The 18,576-nt window shown below is 32.6% G+C and overlaps 3 protein-coding genes across 3 annotated transcripts; 1 reads left to right on the top strand and 2 right to left on the bottom strand.

Moving 5' to 3' along the window:
- Nucleotides 1–2,232: 2,232 nt before the first annotated feature.
- Nucleotides 2,233–2,730, bottom strand: LOC124838685 (uncharacterized). The gene has a single exon (XM_088115562.1). The coding sequence runs from the start codon at nt 2,728–2,730 to the stop codon at nt 2,233–2,235; it is 498 nt and encodes a 165-aa protein (XP_087971688.1).
- Nucleotides 2,731–4,302: 1,572 nt separating this feature from the next.
- On the top strand, nt 4,303–7,430 carry LOC148197545 (E3 ubiquitin-protein ligase CHIP-like). The gene is made up of 8 exons (XM_088091448.1): nt 4,303–4,678; nt 4,786–4,853; nt 5,402–5,465; nt 5,782–5,853; nt 6,278–6,411; nt 6,559–6,709; nt 6,820–6,930; nt 7,015–7,430. Exons 1-8 carry the CDS (start codon nt 4,559–4,561, stop codon nt 7,153–7,155), a joined length of 861 nt encoding a protein of 286 aa, XP_087947574.1. The 5' UTR covers nt 4,303–4,558; the 3' UTR covers nt 7,156–7,430.
- Nucleotides 7,431–15,220: 7,790 nt separating this feature from the next.
- On the bottom strand, nt 15,221–18,576 carry LOC148197546 (U-box domain-containing protein 9-like). The gene is made up of 2 exons (XM_088114861.1): nt 17,813–18,576; nt 15,221–16,523 (listed from the first exon to the last, which is right to left on the bottom strand). Exons 1-2 carry the CDS (start codon nt 18,107–18,109, stop codon nt 15,438–15,440), a joined length of 1,383 nt encoding a protein of 460 aa, XP_087970987.1. The 5' UTR covers nt 18,110–18,576; the 3' UTR covers nt 15,221–15,437.

An 18,576-nucleotide genomic window follows, 5' to 3' on the forward strand; every position in this document is an offset into this window, starting at 1 on the left:
CCACAGGTTGGGAGAGAAGATTTTGTTGGATGCAACTTCTTTGAGTGGTGCAATGAAGAAGTAATTCATTCTCGAAATGTGGTGAATGTAGAAGACAATAGTGCAAGTGCAAGAAATGAAGAAGTGGGTGAAAGTTTGATGAAGATGGAACAAAGTGTGATGAAGATGGAAGAAAGAGATGTTGAAAAGCTGACAATAGGTTGTTTGGAGAAAAGGGTAGTTATTTTGGAGAAAAGGATGAAGGTTTTAATGGGGATGGTGTTTGTTACATTTGTTTGTAATGTAATTGTGATATCAATGTTGATGAAAATAGGTTAATGAAACTAGGTTGATATCAATGTAATTTGATATTTGGAATGTTATTGTTTGTTTTATTTATAAAGGTTACTTCTAATGATGTTTAATAGTGTCTTATTTGATTTATTTAATTTCATATGGGCAGCATAAATTAAAGAAAGTGCAAACGTAACATCATAAAACAATGGTCAATAAAAGCTGATAACAACTTTGTCTTACTTAGTGCATAACATAACAAAAGAAACCTGATATTACTTTATCAGTACAAATTACAGCAAAAGAAAACCTGATAGCAACTTTGTCTTACTCAGTGCATAACATAACAAAGAAACCTCATATTACTTCATCAGTACAAATTACAGCAAAAGAAAACCTCATATGTCTTCATTAGTACACATTACACCAAAAAAAAGTGATATTACATTCTTCCTTCATCAGTACAGATTACAAGACATTTAAATATGACTTCATTCATTAGAAGGAGACTCAGCAGACTCCTGAGTAATAGGCACTTCTGTTGGTGGAGGTATTGTGAGTTGTGTTTGTTGAGTAGGTTGGTCAGCAAGCACATCTGTTGTTGGTGGAGGCACATCTAGTGTTGTAGGTCGTTGTGGACATGATTTTTTGTTGTGTCCAAGTTCTTTACAAAGAGCACAAGTTTTTTTGTTCCCACCCTTTCTTAATTCAGTGTCATTCTTCTTCAACTCCCAAGCCTCTAGTCTTTGTTTTTTCTTGGGTCTTCCTGGCATTGTCCTCTTCTTTGGGGGTAATACATCTGGATATGAAGTTATGTCCAAGACAAGTTGACCATTAATTGGATAAATGATGGTGTTGTAGGTCTCTTCATAAGTAGACTTCCTAAACCAATGGCCAATGTAGTCTTCTGCATTTAAATTCAAGAATTTCATTGCGGTTATGGCGTGAGTGCAAGGAATGCCAGTAATTAACCACTTTCTACAACTGCACTCCTTGTTTTAAAGATTCACAACAAATTGCTCCCAAATTGTAAAATGTGTAGGACTTCAAATAATTGATGTGATGAGCATCTGTCATGAGTACAAAATGACAACACAAATTAATGATGAACAAACTCTTCTTAATGATGAACACAAATTAATTGTAGGTTTAAAGTTATCTTGATAACCAATATCTGATTAACCATGACTGCTTTTGAAATCTGTTCAAAACCTTAAGGCACACAGAACCTTAATATAATGTCATTTTTGTCCTGTTTGTAGCCCATCTCTTCATGATGTAAACCCTAATGTCTTCTAACATAGTGATAATTGGCTTACACCTAGTACGAACTAGCACACTGTTGAAGCCCTCACACATGTTGTTGACAAGAGTGTCAGATTGTGATCTAGGAGTGAATCTAGGATATTTCTTTCTGAAGTTAGAATACAAATGTCTAACACAAAATCTTTGCTCTACCCTAGGTAGAAGATCTTGAATAGCTGGCAGAAGACCCTACAATTTAAAATATTGAAGTCAGCTGAGTTATTTCTGAAAGTAGGTTGTAATTAACATTTCTTTTCAGTTACTGACCTTTTGTTGGTATGAAATAAATGTACATGCTCCACAAACAGCTTCCTTACCAAGGTCTGCAATGAGAAGCTCTAAGAACCAAGTCCACGAGTCTTTGTTTTCTACCTCAACAACAGCATATGAAATGGGCATAATTTTTTCATTTTCATCTCTTCCAACTGTTGTTAGTAACTTCCCTCCATACTTGCCTTTCAAAAAGCATTCATCCAACCCAATGATGGGTCTACAACTAATGAAGCTATCTTTGCATGCTTTCAAGCATACATAAATTCTATTAAATATACACTCATCAATACTATTTTCAACCTTCATTTTGATTGTTGAACCAGGATTTGTTCTGAGAAGCTCATTACCATAATCATAGATTCTTCTATATTGTTCATTGAATCAACTATTTTCAACTTTTCTTAGCTGCCATGACTTCACACCAGACCTATAGGCACAATAAGCATACCATTTGCATTTCCCCTTGCCCCCCAAACATTTTACAACAACCCTCTTCTTGTCATTCTTCATGAATTTCAAATTTCTACCATTACTCAGTGCATAAGTCCTAATGGCCTCTGTGAATTCCTTTTTCTTAGTGAAATAGGTTCCTACTTCCCATTTATAATCCGTCAAACTTTTAGGCATGCTAAATGTGGGAAACAAAGTTCTACGAATGGAATCATCATCCTCGTCACTATTTAGACCACTATCCAACTCATCTGACACCCACTCAATGTCAGACAAGCCACGAACATCATGCATGAATTCATTATTAGTTGTCCTTGAAGACTCACCTACTGGACTGAAAGGTTGTTCTTCCCTCACATTTCCTTTTGAAGTACCAATGTCACACTCAATGGTGACATCAACTAGACTTTCTTCACTCACAAGACTCATCTACATGATCATCCTCATTCTCATCCTTTTCTACATCTTCTAGCTCAAAATCATTTACATCATGTATCTCAACCTCCTCTACATCATGTACTTCACCATTCTCAACATGTTCAATGTGTTTAGCAACTTCACTCTCACCCTACTCCATTTCTGTTCCAACTTCAGCCTCACCTTCAACCTGACCCTCATCCTCACCCTCAACATCACCTTGAACCTCACCCTCAACCTGACCCTCATCCTCACTGTGAACCTCACCCTCAGCCTCACCCTCCATTTGTCTTGCAACATCACCTTCACCATTAACATCACCATCAACCCAATCAATCATTTCTATTATATGTGGTTCCATGGTATTATGAACCACGTACAAATGAACTTCATCATTTAACCTTGTAATATTCAGCATATGCATAGCACCCCTATCATCAGTCAACAATTCTAACATATCTGGCACCACTGACTGACCTCCTAAACTGTACCAAAGTTCTTTTATGTCTATATAACCTAAGTCTTTCACTGAAGTTAATATTCCAAAAAAGCACCACAGGTATGGATCACAAGACCATTTTGCTATCTCGCCATCAAATTTTAAATTTCCATTGTCATCACTAACAAAATGCCCACAATGATAGACCACAACTTGAATACGTTCAGCCATGCAATATTATGTTTGAAGCACAAGCTTTTAAGACCTGTACATTGGGGGGGATATTATGATTTCACTCTTTACTAACTAAGCAAACAGTTAGACATCAAAGGAACAGGGGAACAAACTAACATCCCCACTAAGGAAACACTCAGACAGAAAAGGTGACCACTACTTCTAAACAATTGATAAATGCAATTTTGGGACCACAACACTGTACACATTTCAACATACAGTAACATACCAAAATCGGGACCCATCCCATAATAACAATACCAAACCAATTATAACCTAAACGCTAAAAGATAGCAAAATCGGGACCACAACGCAACACATTCGGGACCACAACAACATATAAACATAGCAAAATAACTACATATTCGTAAAGGCGAAAGGATACGAAACTAACCTTAACTGGCCTCCACTTTCAATTTGGTTCGTCCACCACCACGTGATTCTCTTCGTCTTTGCAAATTCTCCCGAGCCCTAATTCTCACACTCACTTACCACATCAAAATCCCTAACTCAAGAAATCCCTAATTCTCTTTTAAGTTTTTCTGTTTCAATTAAAAAAACCCATTAAAAATCACTAATTCCTTCATTCTCTGCCTCGTATATACGTTTTTTCAAAAAACTAATATCCACGTATTTAAATCATTATAACTAAGCTCATTTTTTGTGCATCACGTAATCACGGACAAACAACATTACTGTTAAATTAATGGAGAAAGCTTAATTGACTCATTTTAACAAGTTTATGAACCCGATTGAGATCGAAAAAAATGATGACTCACTTAAAATTGACACACAAATACGAAGACCATACTAGGGTTTAAACCTAAATTAAATTATCAATTTATGAATGATCTGAACTTAATTAAACCCCTCCCTCTCCCTCTTCTCTCTTTATATATAAATGCTTTGCTCGATAGATGCAATTTTCATATTCCCAAACGTAGTGTTAAGAAGAGGAAGTCGACCCATTGAATCTTTGGAAAGTAGTAGTAACCCTTACCACATTTAAGGGGCTGGATTTAGTGCCCAAACAAATTAAACAATGTCTCGTAATTACGCACTCTTCAACTTCACGCATTTACTTCTTCCTCCAATGCCCATTCTTCTCACACAACGCACTTAAGCACTCTGTTGCAGAGAGGGAAAAGAACCAACAAACAAACAACAATGCCTCCAAAAGTCGAGGATTTCTTGTCTGTGGCAAAACAAGCGGAGCAACTTCGAAAGGACGGCAACAATTACTTCAAGAAACAGCGTTTTGGAGCTGCCATTGATGCTTACACTGAGGTCTTTTTTTTTCTTTCAGGGCTTTTGGTTGGTGCATGTTGTCATGTTTGTAGCTTTTGCTGTTTTTCTTGCTTATTGATTTATCTCTTTTCTCGTTCGACTTCAAGGCGATTGCACTGTGCCCCGATGTTCCGGTGTATTGGACCAACCGTGCTCTCTGTCATCTCAAGCGCAGGTTTTGAATTTGGAACCCTACCATGTTTTGTTTTCCCTCTTCATTTTTTTTATTATTATTGTCGAAAAATGCCCCGCTTAAACAAAACATAGTGTCGAAATTTCAGTTTATAGATGAAAAAAGTAAACTTTATAGCATTTCGTTACATTATTCTAAAATGGCATTAGTAGCACTAGAGGTCGAATTTGAAAAATGGTACATAAGTGGTACTAACATTCACCTCATAATCTGTTTTTTTATGTGATAAAGTTAAACCCAGATCCTTTTTTTAATTATTATTGATTTGTTGTTTTTACAGAGTGATTGTTTGTTCGACTGAATTCTTGAATTATTTCATTGGAACTCTTCTCGAGTTGGTCTCTACTACAAAGAGCAAAAGAAGTGAAATTAGTTTGTATATTTAAGGGTTGAATTTTGATGTGGTAACTAAATTGAGAGTGAGTTCATTTATAGGAAGTATAATATTTGTTTACTTTACTTTATTTTGTTAGGGATTTTTTTTTTGTTTGTTTTCTTGAGAGTATCATGTTTAATTTTGGTGATTGCAGTAATTGGACCAGAGTAGAGGAAGACTCTCGTAAAGCTATCAAGCTTGACAGTAATTTGGTTAAGGTATTTGTCATCTACTTGTTATTTTCATGTTATTGATGGAACACGTAAGATGCATTGGGTTGAAGATCTCACATTAGAAATGAACAAATCATAACATACAAAGGATGCAAAACTCATCTTACAACCTAGTTTTGTAGTATTGCATTAGATTTCATCACTATCTAATTTGGTATCAGGACTTATCTTGACAAGATTTATTAGGTTTTTTATATCATAGTTGTTGCATTGCATTACACCTTATGTATATCTTATTATTGTTTTCGATAATATACTGTTACATAATTAACTGCTGCTTATATTTCTTTTGCTAATTCAGGCCCACTATATGTTAGGTCTTGCATTGGTAGAGAGACAAGAGTTTGCTAGAGGAATCTTAGAATTGAAGAAGGTTGTATTCATTCTCCGTTGATGCCACTTGTTTCCTATATTCTTAAGGAATTTTTACATGCTTTAAGATATATAACTATTATTTTTGCATATAACTGGGAGGGAAAGCAGGGCAAGGCAAATATTCTATTTTTAAATTTAAATAGTTATATAATGCTTATAAAGATGAACATGAAATTAACATAGTAAATTTATGCTATTATTTTATTCTTTTTATATGATTTTAAAAATATCAAATTAGAGAATATTCATCAGGAATGAAAAATTTATGTTGGTAGCTTCTTTTCATTTTGACGTTAGTTCTATTTAGATGCAACTTTAATATTCGAAGTGAAAAGAAGCCACAAACATTATTTTTTCCATAACATGGATTTTTCCCTCTTTTTATGCACGACTAGTTTCTCATTGGTTATGGTCATTAACAGGCTTTGGATCTTGATAGAGGTTCCCATCCTAAGGGCCAAATGGTAGAGGAAATATGGCAAGAGCTTGCAAAAGCAAAATACCTAGAGTGGGAACATTCATATGTTAAGCGATCATGGGAACTACAGAGCTTGAAGTATGTTAATTTTCTAGTGATTATTGGACCTACATAACTATGACTCATTCCTTAATACTTGTTTTTCTATGTACTGTAACTTATTTGTTGGTTAGAGAATGATAATTTATCATGTTGAGCTATTGTCATAAATGTTGTTTATCTCAGAGAAGCTTGTGAGGATGCTCTAAAGGAAAAACATTTTCTCGAAGTCCCCCTCACGGAAGGATCTGTAGAAGATGATACTACCCATTTAGAACAGTTAGAGGCTTTAGGAAGAGTGTTTGATAAAGTTGCAGAAGAAGACATGCCTACTGAGGTACACACAACTCAACTCTGATCTTTTGTTTTATCTTCTTTGTAACTTAATAGTTCCTTTTCAAATGTCTATATGATTTATCCTGGGAATACATTTGTCAATTATTTTAGGTGCCAGATTATCTGTGCTGTAGAATCTCACTTGATATTTTCTGTGATCCTGTGATTACCCCAAGTGGACTTACATACGAGAAGACAGTGATTATTGACCATCTTGAGAAGGTAAATTGAGTTGTATGTGAGATCCTTGAGACTAAATTTTTTGTTATTCATGGTATTACATCCTCTTAATTTGTCTAAAATTAGGTGGGTAAGTTTGATCCAGTGACTCGAGAACCTCTTGATCCATCACAGCTAATACCAAACCTAGCAATAAAGCAAGCAGTTGAGGCATTCTTGGATAAACATGGGTGGGCATACAAAGATATATTAACCAAAAGCTTTTAATAGTTTGTTTTGGGTTTGATGTTCTTCTCCTTCACTTCTTTACATAGAATAGTAGCCAATGTAAGTGGGTCTTTATCTCCTGTGGGACACTAATGCTATCTTTGGATGTTGATAAAGAAATTGCGTTGGTGGAAATTGAGTATAATGAAAAGAATTATGGTAGAAAGTGTATGTGTTTGGACGACTTGAAAGCAAAGAAAAATGAGTCTATTTTTTATTAATAATTTTTAATTTTATTCATTATTTTTATTAATATGTGTAGAAGTAATACTTTACATGTTTATACTTTTAATAGCATGAGATGTGCAAAAGAAATAATGTAGATTACATGTATTTGTAAAAGTTAAACAAGTTTAATTGTATGAGATGTCACATGTTACTAGATCTTAGATATGATTGATAAAACTTTTTTGGTTTTAATTTTTTTTTAATATTTTTATCTTTAGACAATATGTGAATGTATTATTTCTATCATCTTTGTACAATTTATGTGAATTTACTTCTATCAATATTGTAATGGTAAAAAAATGTCATAAAATGTTAAATTTAAGTATAATGAAGGACTAAATGACATGTAATGGTAAAGAACTGTCGTTAAATGTTAAGTTTAAGTATGATGAAGCACTAAAACAAACTTTTGTTTTAAAAAATATTTTTTAAAAGAAGTATTTTTATAAGTGATAAGAAGAAAGAATTTAAAAAAAGAAAAAAGAAAAGAAAATGAAGAAGATATGACAACGAGATCAGGATTATCTCTTCATTAATCCACGTAATCATGACTTGGAAGATAAAAATGAAAATAGATTAAACTTGGTCTATAAATTGATGAAGTAGAAGAAAAGTTAAAAGAGAATGTAAGCTATATGGGTAGGAGTGGTTACCAGGTTGGGTACGATACGAGGAGTAATGCTGTCTACTACTCGTCTCTTGATAAAACTATTTAAAAATAAATCTTTAAAATATAATTTTAGATAAAAATTCTTTTTTAAGTATAATTCAAATGAAATTAATCACTAAAATATAAATGCAATTAAATTTGTTCTTTTTAAAAAGTAAATTTAAATGCGTTGCTTCAATATATACATTTTTAAAAATTAATATTTTATAAAATGGTTAAGTATGTTTATACTTCTGAATTTTAATCCAAAATTGGTTTTTATTTGAAATTTTGATACATTTTTGTTTTTAAAGTTTAAAAGTGAATAAATTAGCATTACCAAAATGGGTTAGAATCCGTTAGTCAATCTAATCTATTAGGGGTTTCAGTCGAGTTGGGCTTGAAAAAATGAAATTTTTTATAGGGATAATTTTCAACTAGGCTTAATTAGAATCCGGCACACCCGGATTGAACCCGTGGTGAGCTGGGTTGGCTCACCAACCCACCTAGTTTAGTTTAATTATTTATTATTTTGTGTTTCATTATTATTAGTTAACTTTTTTTTATTGTATTGTAAATGAAAATAAAGAAAAAGACATTTTAAGAGAACAAAATATTATAAATTTATCCCTTCAAGACTCTAATCTTATAAATAGATAAGTGACACAAAAATTATTAATATTATAAATTTATTTATTCGTTTCTTGATTTTGCTTTTGGATTACATTTGAGTTTTTATGTTAATTTTTTTATTTTGAATTGTTTTTGGAGTTTAACATCATTTTAGAGTGAAATTATTTAAATTTAAATTACAAACCAATTATAATTTATTTTGGAATTTAAAAAAAAAACTTGTAATTAAGTGAATAAGTGAATCAACTCATTTAACCCACCAATATGTGGTAGACTAGGCCGAGTTCGAATTTTTCAGCTTGCTATCGGGTTGGGTTGGCTCACTAAGTAACCAACCCGTGATGGGCTGGACTAGATTGGGTCGGGTAGCTCGTTTTGACAACACTCAAATGAATATAGTCATTTTTAATCCAATTACATTAATTTTTTGTACATAGGAGGAGTAATGTTGTCTGCTACTCGTCTCTTGATAAAAGTATTTAAAAATAAATCTTTAAAATATAATTTTAGATACAAAAAATTAAGTATAATTCAAATCAAATTAATCACTAAAATATAAATGCAATTAAATTTGTTTTTTTAAAAAGTAAATTTAAATGCGTTGCTTGAATATATAAATTTTTTATAAAAGAGTTAAGTATGTTTATAATCCTAATTTTAATGCAAAATTAGTTTTTATTTGAAACTTTGATATATTTTGGTTTTTAAACTTTAAAAGTGAATAAATTAGCATTATCAAAATGGGTTAGAACCCGTTGGTCAACCTAACCCACTAAGGGTTTCAGTCGAGTTGGGTTTGAAAAAAATGAAATTTTTTTATAAGAATAATTTTCAACCCGGCTTAATTAGAACCCGACACACCCGGATTGAACTCGTGGTGAGTAGGGTTGGCTCACCAACCCACCTAGTTTAGTTTAATTATTTATTATTTTGTGTTTCATTATTATTAGTTAACTTTTTTTTATTTAATTCTAAATGAGAATAAAGAAAAAGACATTTCAAGAGAACAAAATATTATAAATTTATCAATTCAAGACTCTAATCTTATAAATAGATAAGTGACACAAAAATTATTAATATTATAAATTTATTTATTCGTTTCTTGAGTTTTCTTTTGGATTACATTTGAGTTTTATGTTAATTTTTTTTATTTTGAATTGTTTTTGGAGTTTAATATCATTTTAGAGTGAAATTATTTAAATTTGAATTACAAACAAATTGTAATTTTTTTTTAATTAAAAAGAACTTGTAATTAAGTGAATAAGTGAATCAACTCGTTTAACCCACCAATCTGTGGTAGACTGAGCCGAGTTCGAATTTTTTCAGCTCGCTATCGGGTTAGGTTGGCTCACTAAGTGACCAACCCGTGATGGGCTGGGCTAGGTTGGGTCGGGTGGCCCGTTTTGACAGTACTCAAATGAATATAGTCATTTTTAATCCAATTACATTAATTTTTTCTACGTGTCAAATGCATTTCCTAACCGATATTGAAATGGAAACTTATTAAACCGTGTAAACAACTCATATACTAGCATTAAACGTGTTTGACACATTAATAAAATTTATCATAATTGGATCAAAAGAATTATATCCATTTGTTTTTAAATATTGAGGACCAAAATATATTAAAGTTTCAAACAAGACGAATTCCAATTTTACATCAAAGTTCAAGAACTAAAATCATATTTAACCTGTTATAAAATGACTTCAATTTCATAGGTGTAAATATAAAACGTAGAAATATATAAAGTAAAATTTTAAACAATTATTCCATGATTAATATTTCTTTTTTTAATAATTTTATTTTGATAATTTAAATTTTTAAAAAAAATACTCAAATAAAATTCACTAATAATTATTAGTTGGTAACATGTAGGGATGACAATAGGTCGGGTCGGGCACAGAAGGTGTCTACCCACAACCCAACCTGAAAAAAGGAATACATCGCTATCCACATTGGCTACCAGCACGGATACCTGTTTCAAAAATACTCGCGGGTATTTTAAAACCCGCAGATACCCGTAAATATATAAAATATAATATAAATTAAAATTTAATTTTAATTAAATTTAACCTTATAAAATATAAATTAATTTTAATTTTAATTAAATTAACTTAATAAAATATAAATTAATTTTTTATTTTCTTTTTGCGAATATCCGCGGGTATGAATAATATAATACCCACACCAGACCCGTTTATAATAGGTATTAAAATATTTCGCATATAATAAATATCCTCGAGTAACAATTATCGGTCACGAATTTTATCCGCATATGTGAATTTTTTAGCCATAGTAAAAAAATGTATCTATGAGTCAGATACTATAATACTTGTACTTGCCTCTGTCAACAAACGAGTTATAAAATACATGTACCCATTACCCTTGATAATTCATTAAGGATATCCATGAGCCACAAATTTTACATGCATATATCCATTGGTATAAAAAGTTTTGTCATCTCTATACATGGGAAAGAGAGAAGGAGAGCGAGAATTTGAAACAAGAGATTGAAAGAAATCTTAAGTTTCTAAAAGTATTTATAGTGTATTACTTTAATCAAGAAGACATGGGAAAGTGAGGTTAAAATTAATCTTAATAAACTTTTGTGTGTTTTACTAAGCACTTATTTATTTTGAATTATATATTACTTTATTTACTTTCATTTAACTTACTTTTTATTATTATCCTCTTTATTTATTTATACTTTGCAACTAAAATATGTAGTATTTAATCATCATCTTGTGATAACTTTAAAAACATTATTGTTATTTTTTCATTTCGTTAACATTGGATGTGACCTTGGAAGAACTTTCGTATTCAACTTTTTCATAATTATAATCTTTATCATAATGTGCATACATTTAAGCAATGAGAATGAAATAATTTAAAATAAAAATAATACATTAAAAATAGGATTAGTTAAAATAATTTAATTCTCTTAAAAAAAAAATTCATGCTACCAATTAGAAATACAAAAATAATGTTTCCGCTTTTGTGCAAAAAATGATTCATGTATTTTTTACAAATTTGAGGACAAATACTAAAAGCGAATTCATATATTTCATGTGTATTTATTTTTATCACATTTTACACTTCTCTAAGTTTTACGATCATTTATTAAATGGTATATTTGTTCTTGAGTCAACTTGTATATATTCATTAAACTTATTAACCAACTAGTTTTATCCGATTAGGTCATTGGATAATTAGTATGTGAAAAATTGTTACATTTTATGAACGGTTTAAAATAACAGAAGTCTATTATTATCTAATTTAATCTTGTATCAAGTGTTCATATTTATATATACAATATATTTAAAAATATTTTAAAGTGGATGATAAATGATTTGGAATTTGTAGACAAAAAATTTCAATTCAAAATCTATCGAGTTCTCTTGGAATAATAATAAGTTCTTTAGTCTCTTTTTACCAGAAAATTTATTATATTATTTGCATGATACCACATTTGAATGGTGGTAAATCCCCTTTGAAAAAAGAAAAAAAAATCTAACTTGGACTTATGCGAATTATTCTCGTACTCATTAATTGGACTAACTCTATTTAAGTCCTCTAATAACATAAACGAACAACAAAAGGAAACAAGACACAAAATTTGATTCCGCGTGAATGGTGAAGTGATGTTTTCTCCAATCACTTTCTTTCTTTCTCGTCTTTTCTAAGTGAACTTGGTCCCTACTGAGTTCTGAGCTAATATTTCTTTCCTTTCATTTTCACATTTTTATCTTTTTTTCTATGTTGCTTCTTACGTATGGCTCTTTCTTCTTCTTTTTTTTACAACCATTATCAATGAAAAATGGAAAAAAAAGTCCCTTCTAATTTGCTTAAGGAATCAAATTTAATTAATGCATCTTAATCTTTTAAGTATTAAATTTACATTAAAGAATAGCCATAAAAAATCATTATCCTCTTAAATTAATCCACACTAAGTCAACTTGGATTCCATAATATTCAAAAAGAACACAAAGATATCGGAATATGAATGCATGTGTATTACATTCACTCAATTATAATATTTTTCGTTTCTTTTTATCATGTAGTATCATCTCTCTTTAGAGCATCTTAAATGTTCGCCATTTAATCAAATTACCAATTCAATTATTTTTTTCATTCTAATGGGAGTTTATATTATTACCAATTTGCTTTAACTCACAAATATCATCTCTTTCTCTCCAAAATTAATATATATATATATATATATATATATATATATATATATATATATTACCCCACTCATAAGGAATAATTCACCTTACATAAAAAAATCTCTTAAATTTTAAAGAAATCAAAATCACACAGGCCACCAGAAAAAAAAAATTGATACGCAATGTAACATCCTCAAATATATAACAACTTATATAATAAAGACGTCATCATTCCAATAAAGAGAACAATCAGAGTAGAATAGTAGTTCCGTAGTTGATATTACAGTCATCCACATAAAGGATAAAACTTAAAACTTAAACAGTTTATAGTATTACAACATAACACCAAACTTAAATTTAGAAATCCTAAAAAGACTATACTGCAGCATCAACATCCTCCAGTACTTGCTCCAAAGGTATCTCCTCAACAACATCTGCTCCCATCCAAGTGAATGATCATCGCAAAGGAAAAACATACACAAGCAGCACACAACACAGAAGCAAGGGTGAGCTAGATAAACAAGTAATAAACATATAGTACAATCAATCAATGTCATCATGCTTAGTTACATATAAAAGAACAATTAAAGCATACCCTTTAAACCATGACTCAAACATTCAACACAACTCATCCGGATTGGTATAACTGTCGAACTATTGGTCGTCTTTGCACTTGCATAGTTCAGCTGGCCCTCCCCAACACTATGCAAGGTAAATCCCCCAATCTGTCTATGTCTAAACTCTAAGACTATAGACGACGACCTCCCTCTACTCTCACCACTCACACTGTTCTTCTCTATTTGAGCATGAACAGTGCTTTGAGTGTAGGGATAGACATACTAGTTCAAAGCTCCATACAGTTATACAGAACAACAATAACACCTCGCACAACCACTTCCAATCATCTCACCCTGAGATGTCTAATTCATACTCAAATACATCACTATAGTTCACAACCATGTTCTTTCCAACCACCCAAGTCTCATACATAACCGTACATGATAATCTGTTAAGCAAACAACATTAATCAATCCAATACACATTACCAGACAATAACAGTCCCAAGAGAACCACTAAACAACACAAAACCCCATAACTCATACTTAGACAAAGAAAATGGCTTTGAAATCATCACCAGCAGTTCCAGACAGGTTCAAAACCCCCAAAACAACCTAAGGAACGTCCAAAACGGACATCCGGAACCCTAAAAACTATCAAAAACAAAGACAACAACATGTTGGTACGCCCAGGGGCGCTCGGGGGGCGCTCGGCGCGAACCAGAGGGCGCCCAGCCCCATACCAGTTGATAGCAACCATGAAATTTGACTTTTGATGCACTTGGAACCTGTTTTAATGACTAAAGGGGTTCTTTACACATTTGTATTGATGGAAAAATACGTTTATAAGTTAAAACAAACATCCATTTGATCACTAGATCCAAGACTTGGTGTATCAAACCACTTTTGACACTTTAAAATCCAAATTCACTTCTACAAGTTGCCCAATTTCATTTTTATCCCTTAAAACCCTCAAACCAGTTTGCAACCTACATCAACAAGCGTAATTCCTACAAAACATCATACATAGCATACAACAAATTTTAACCAAACTCTAGCTCCCCTTACCTTGAAACTTCTTTGCTCAGCTCAAAGACTCGCAGCTATAGTACCCCCTAAAAAATTGAACTTGATCGGTTCAAGTCGAAGCTCTCGACTCCGGAACGCAGAATCACCACCTAAATGACAATACACCGGTTCAATTTCAAGATTTGGTAGAGAGAAGGCAGAGAAAGTTAGGGTTGAAGTTTTAGAGAGGGAAAGTGGTTTTAGAAAAAGTGAGATTCTTTCTCTAGGTCCTTACACGCAACCCATACAATGCACCTAAATCGTCTCTTAATGAAATTAGATGTTTATAGAGACACGTGTGTATTGATGGAACATTTTTCTAAAAATAATAAACTAAAAAAGTTTGAGGTAATTTGAAAAAAAAAGGTATAATGTAAATTTAATTAAGTTCAATTTCAATTAAGATCAATGTATTGATCCAAAAAACATTTAAAATAATCTAACAATATTACTAAATTCATAATGGAATTTCACTTTAGAGAAACTTTAGCATTGTCGTTTAGATAAATTGTTTAACTTTTACCATCGTTGTTTAAAATTTTTTTTCCCATTGTAACATGTGATATGATGTTGATTATATAAAATCCCTATATAAGCAAGCAATTGTGTTTAACCAATTTTAAACAATGAAAAATTTTCTGTGCTCATAATCATAGAAGAGCATTGTAAGATGGTTTAAAACAAGAGTTTTACTTGTTTGAACTTTGAGTGGGCCCAGACTATCCTAATGTTCTTTCTTTCCATAACATAACACCATATAATGTAACATAGAGATGATATATATTATAAACATAAGTAAAAGTTTTAAGCCAAAACATCCATGGTAGAGAGTTGTGTATAGAAGATTTTGGAGGCAAAGAGCAGATGACTTTATTGAGTGAGTAACTGATGAAGATGAGTTGAGAAAAGGGAATGTACAAAAATTGGTGAAGAGAGAGAGAATTATGCAGAATATACGATGAGAGAGGGCTGCAGAGACATTATGCAGTGTGTGTGATATTAACAACCCTGTTAAGTCTCTCAAGAATTCCACTAGCTTTTCTCTTAGCCCTTGATGTTCCACTCTGTGCTAGCTCAGAGATTGTTTTGTGACTGTTCTCTTCTTCCCTTATTTCCTTCAACTTTGATCTGTCATGCAAACAAATTGTTTGAAGGATTGCCACACAATTCTCTTTGTTGCGTTCACATGAGCTCTCTCTGATAATTCTCAGCAAGCTAACCACTGCTCCAAGATCTCCCATCTCATGAACAGCCCTTTGGTGACTTGAAAGCAGTGCAAGGATGGCTAGTAATTCATCAACATGAACCTCATTCTTTATCTTTGTCAAAATCACTCTCACTGCACCCTCCTTCACTGCTCTTGCCTTGTTCTCATGCATCACACATATGTTAAAAATTGCTGAAGCAACATCCTTCATGGCTAAGGAATGCCCTTCTTCTAAGAGATCGATCAATGGCTTTAAGGCACCTGATTTCCCTATGATTTCCTTGTTTGAGTCAATAGCCGACAAGGTGAAAAGGGCAGCTGCAGCATTGCTTCTTGTTTCAATTGTTCCTGATCTCAATGCTCTCATAAGGAGAGGAATCACCATTGGTGTTTCAGCCACTAGCTTTTTGTTGTTGTCATGAATAGAGATATTGAGGAGTGTTGTGATCACGTCTTCTTGGAGATCAGGGTGAACACTGCTGGAAGAATCACTCCCACAAATTGGCTTCAGCAATTGGGGAATCGCATCTGCAGAATCGCAGAAAAGTACCCGGAAACAAGGATGCTTCTTTGTCAACATGCGCAGTTCTTTTGCAGCCATCTTCTGATCAGAAAGTGTTGATGACATTTTCTTAAGCAAACGGAGAAAAATCTCCCTGTCTGCTTCGTTTAAACCTTCCTCATCGATGTATTGAACAGTATTCGACAATTCAACACCTTGGTTTTTTGACCACTGTTCTATCATTTCCCTTATTAGATGATTTGGTGTAAGAACAGTTTGTGAAAGAACTTGATGCGTTCGAGGGCAAGTCCTGTTTCCAGCACTTAGCCATTTTTGAATGAAAGGTCTATCATATGTCTGCATGATTGAAACCAAAAGAGGGAAACAAAATGAATCATTGTTCATAATTGGACAGGGAAAATATCTGCATAAATTCCATATCTGTTTCAAACTCAACCAATCAGTATCATTGCACAGAAAAAGGCTTTGGACAGATAGTAAGAAAAGGTAGTTGGGTGGTGGTGGAAGACATCACTGTAGTAATTTAGAAAAAGAAAAAGGCCAAGAACACTAGATTTTAATTATTCCCTTTTGAGAAAACCAGTCAAAAGTTCTACACAAAATATACAATCACCACCGCCACTCACTCAAGAATCACATTTATGGACACAGAATAATATTATTCTTTTTCCACCTCCCACTCCTTCTCTTTCCATCTGCAATGGCTATCATAGGTACATCATCAAATTGCCCTTTTTCTTTTTTCTTTTTCCTCTTTTTTGTTTCTTGAAATGTACACTTCAAACATAAATGCAGTAAAGCTAACTACATAACTAGATGGAAGATCACAGAAGTTCGGCACATCAAACAAAAAGTACTTGGTATTGCACTTCCATGAGAGCCAGTGTAAAACTTTTTCAAAGTAAAATGCAGCAATTCCCACTCACACATTGAACAACAAAATGTGAAACAGTTTAAAACTGTTTGGATTGAAAGAAAACAAGGAACAAACAGAGGAAAACACAACTCCAAACGTTGGAACGATTTACCATCACATTTATTAAAACAGATAATATGAACAATATAATTAACTTCATCAAACAAAAGAAAAAAAAAATATCTCTATGGCTCTGCACTGGACTTGGGAAGAACTGAATATATTCCCTTTCTATCTTTCTCACACCTTTTTAGTCACTTAATATAGAATAAAGTACAGAAATTCCAGAAAAAAGAGATGTACAAAAGGCCAAAACCAGAATCTATATCTTACTTTAGTTAAATTAATTCCTACAAAAATGAAACAAAAAAAGCATTTTTGTTAAGAACTTTCTACCCTTTTCGCCTCAACTGGATAATTCATCAACTCATTTTTTCATGTGCCCAGATGTTTTTTAAATTAATAACAATAACAGCACAGCACCCAAATTTTGTTTTAGTTCTGCTTCCAGCATTTCCTCAGACACCACAAAAAGTTACCAATCCTTCCAATATTTTATAGAAAAGGGTATTAAATGTAAAAATAAATACCTTCAATATCTTAAAAATCAAAGCATGTCAATAGTTTGTTTATAGGCAAAATAAGAGGATTAACAAAGAAAAAAAAAGATTAAGAATTCTGATTCTCCACTTAAAATTCTGGCACTAACCTGACCAGAAGGCACAATGACAGGATCTCTCATCAATTCCTTGGAAAGAGGACACTTGAATTCATCAGGGCAAGATGACACATTCCTGTTGTGGAGCTTCAAAGACAGTGAAGACCTCCTTCTGAGTTTCAACTCCTTGAGAACAGAAAGAGTCTCTTTTGCCTGATCAATGGTCTCAGTGCTGCAATCCTCATCATCCACAATGGACTTCACCAACCTCTGAAGCTCCCTCTTCAACTCTATGGCCTTCTTCACCATCACCCCTGGATCAGATTCAACCACCCCTGGCTTGGCCATGTGATGATGATGATGATCCCAATGGATCAGACCCCAAAGCCTTCTACTTTTCAACAACCCCAGAAGCTTGCTTGTGTTAAAAATTGAAAATTTGGTTCAGAGAATGGAGAAGCAGAGAATATCAGCTGTTCAACACCCTGTGTTTCATCTTCTCTTCTCTCTTTCTCTCTCCTTTACGTATGGCTCTTCTTTTCAAAAGAAAGGAAATTTGTGTGAGTGAGTGAATCTCTCTCTCTCTCTCTCTCTCTCTCTTTCTCTCTCTCACTATGTTCCTTTGGATGCTTTTATTATTCTGCTGCCTTCTATTCTCAGTAACATTTAACCATGGAGAGGAAAACAAGGACTTTACCATAAAGACAAACTCATGACTCCACTCCACCTTAGTTTTTCCCTCTCACCACACTTTCTTCTTCTTACATAATATAGTATTAATATCTCACTCTCTTGCTTTGGCCATTGCCTAAATT

This window comes from Vigna umbellata, chromosome 5 (assembly GCF_029865625.1).
Source record: "Vigna umbellata cultivar VRB3 chromosome 5, Vumbellata_1.0, whole genome shotgun sequence".
Taxonomy (NCBI): domain Eukaryota; kingdom Viridiplantae; phylum Streptophyta; class Magnoliopsida; order Fabales; family Fabaceae; genus Vigna; species Vigna umbellata.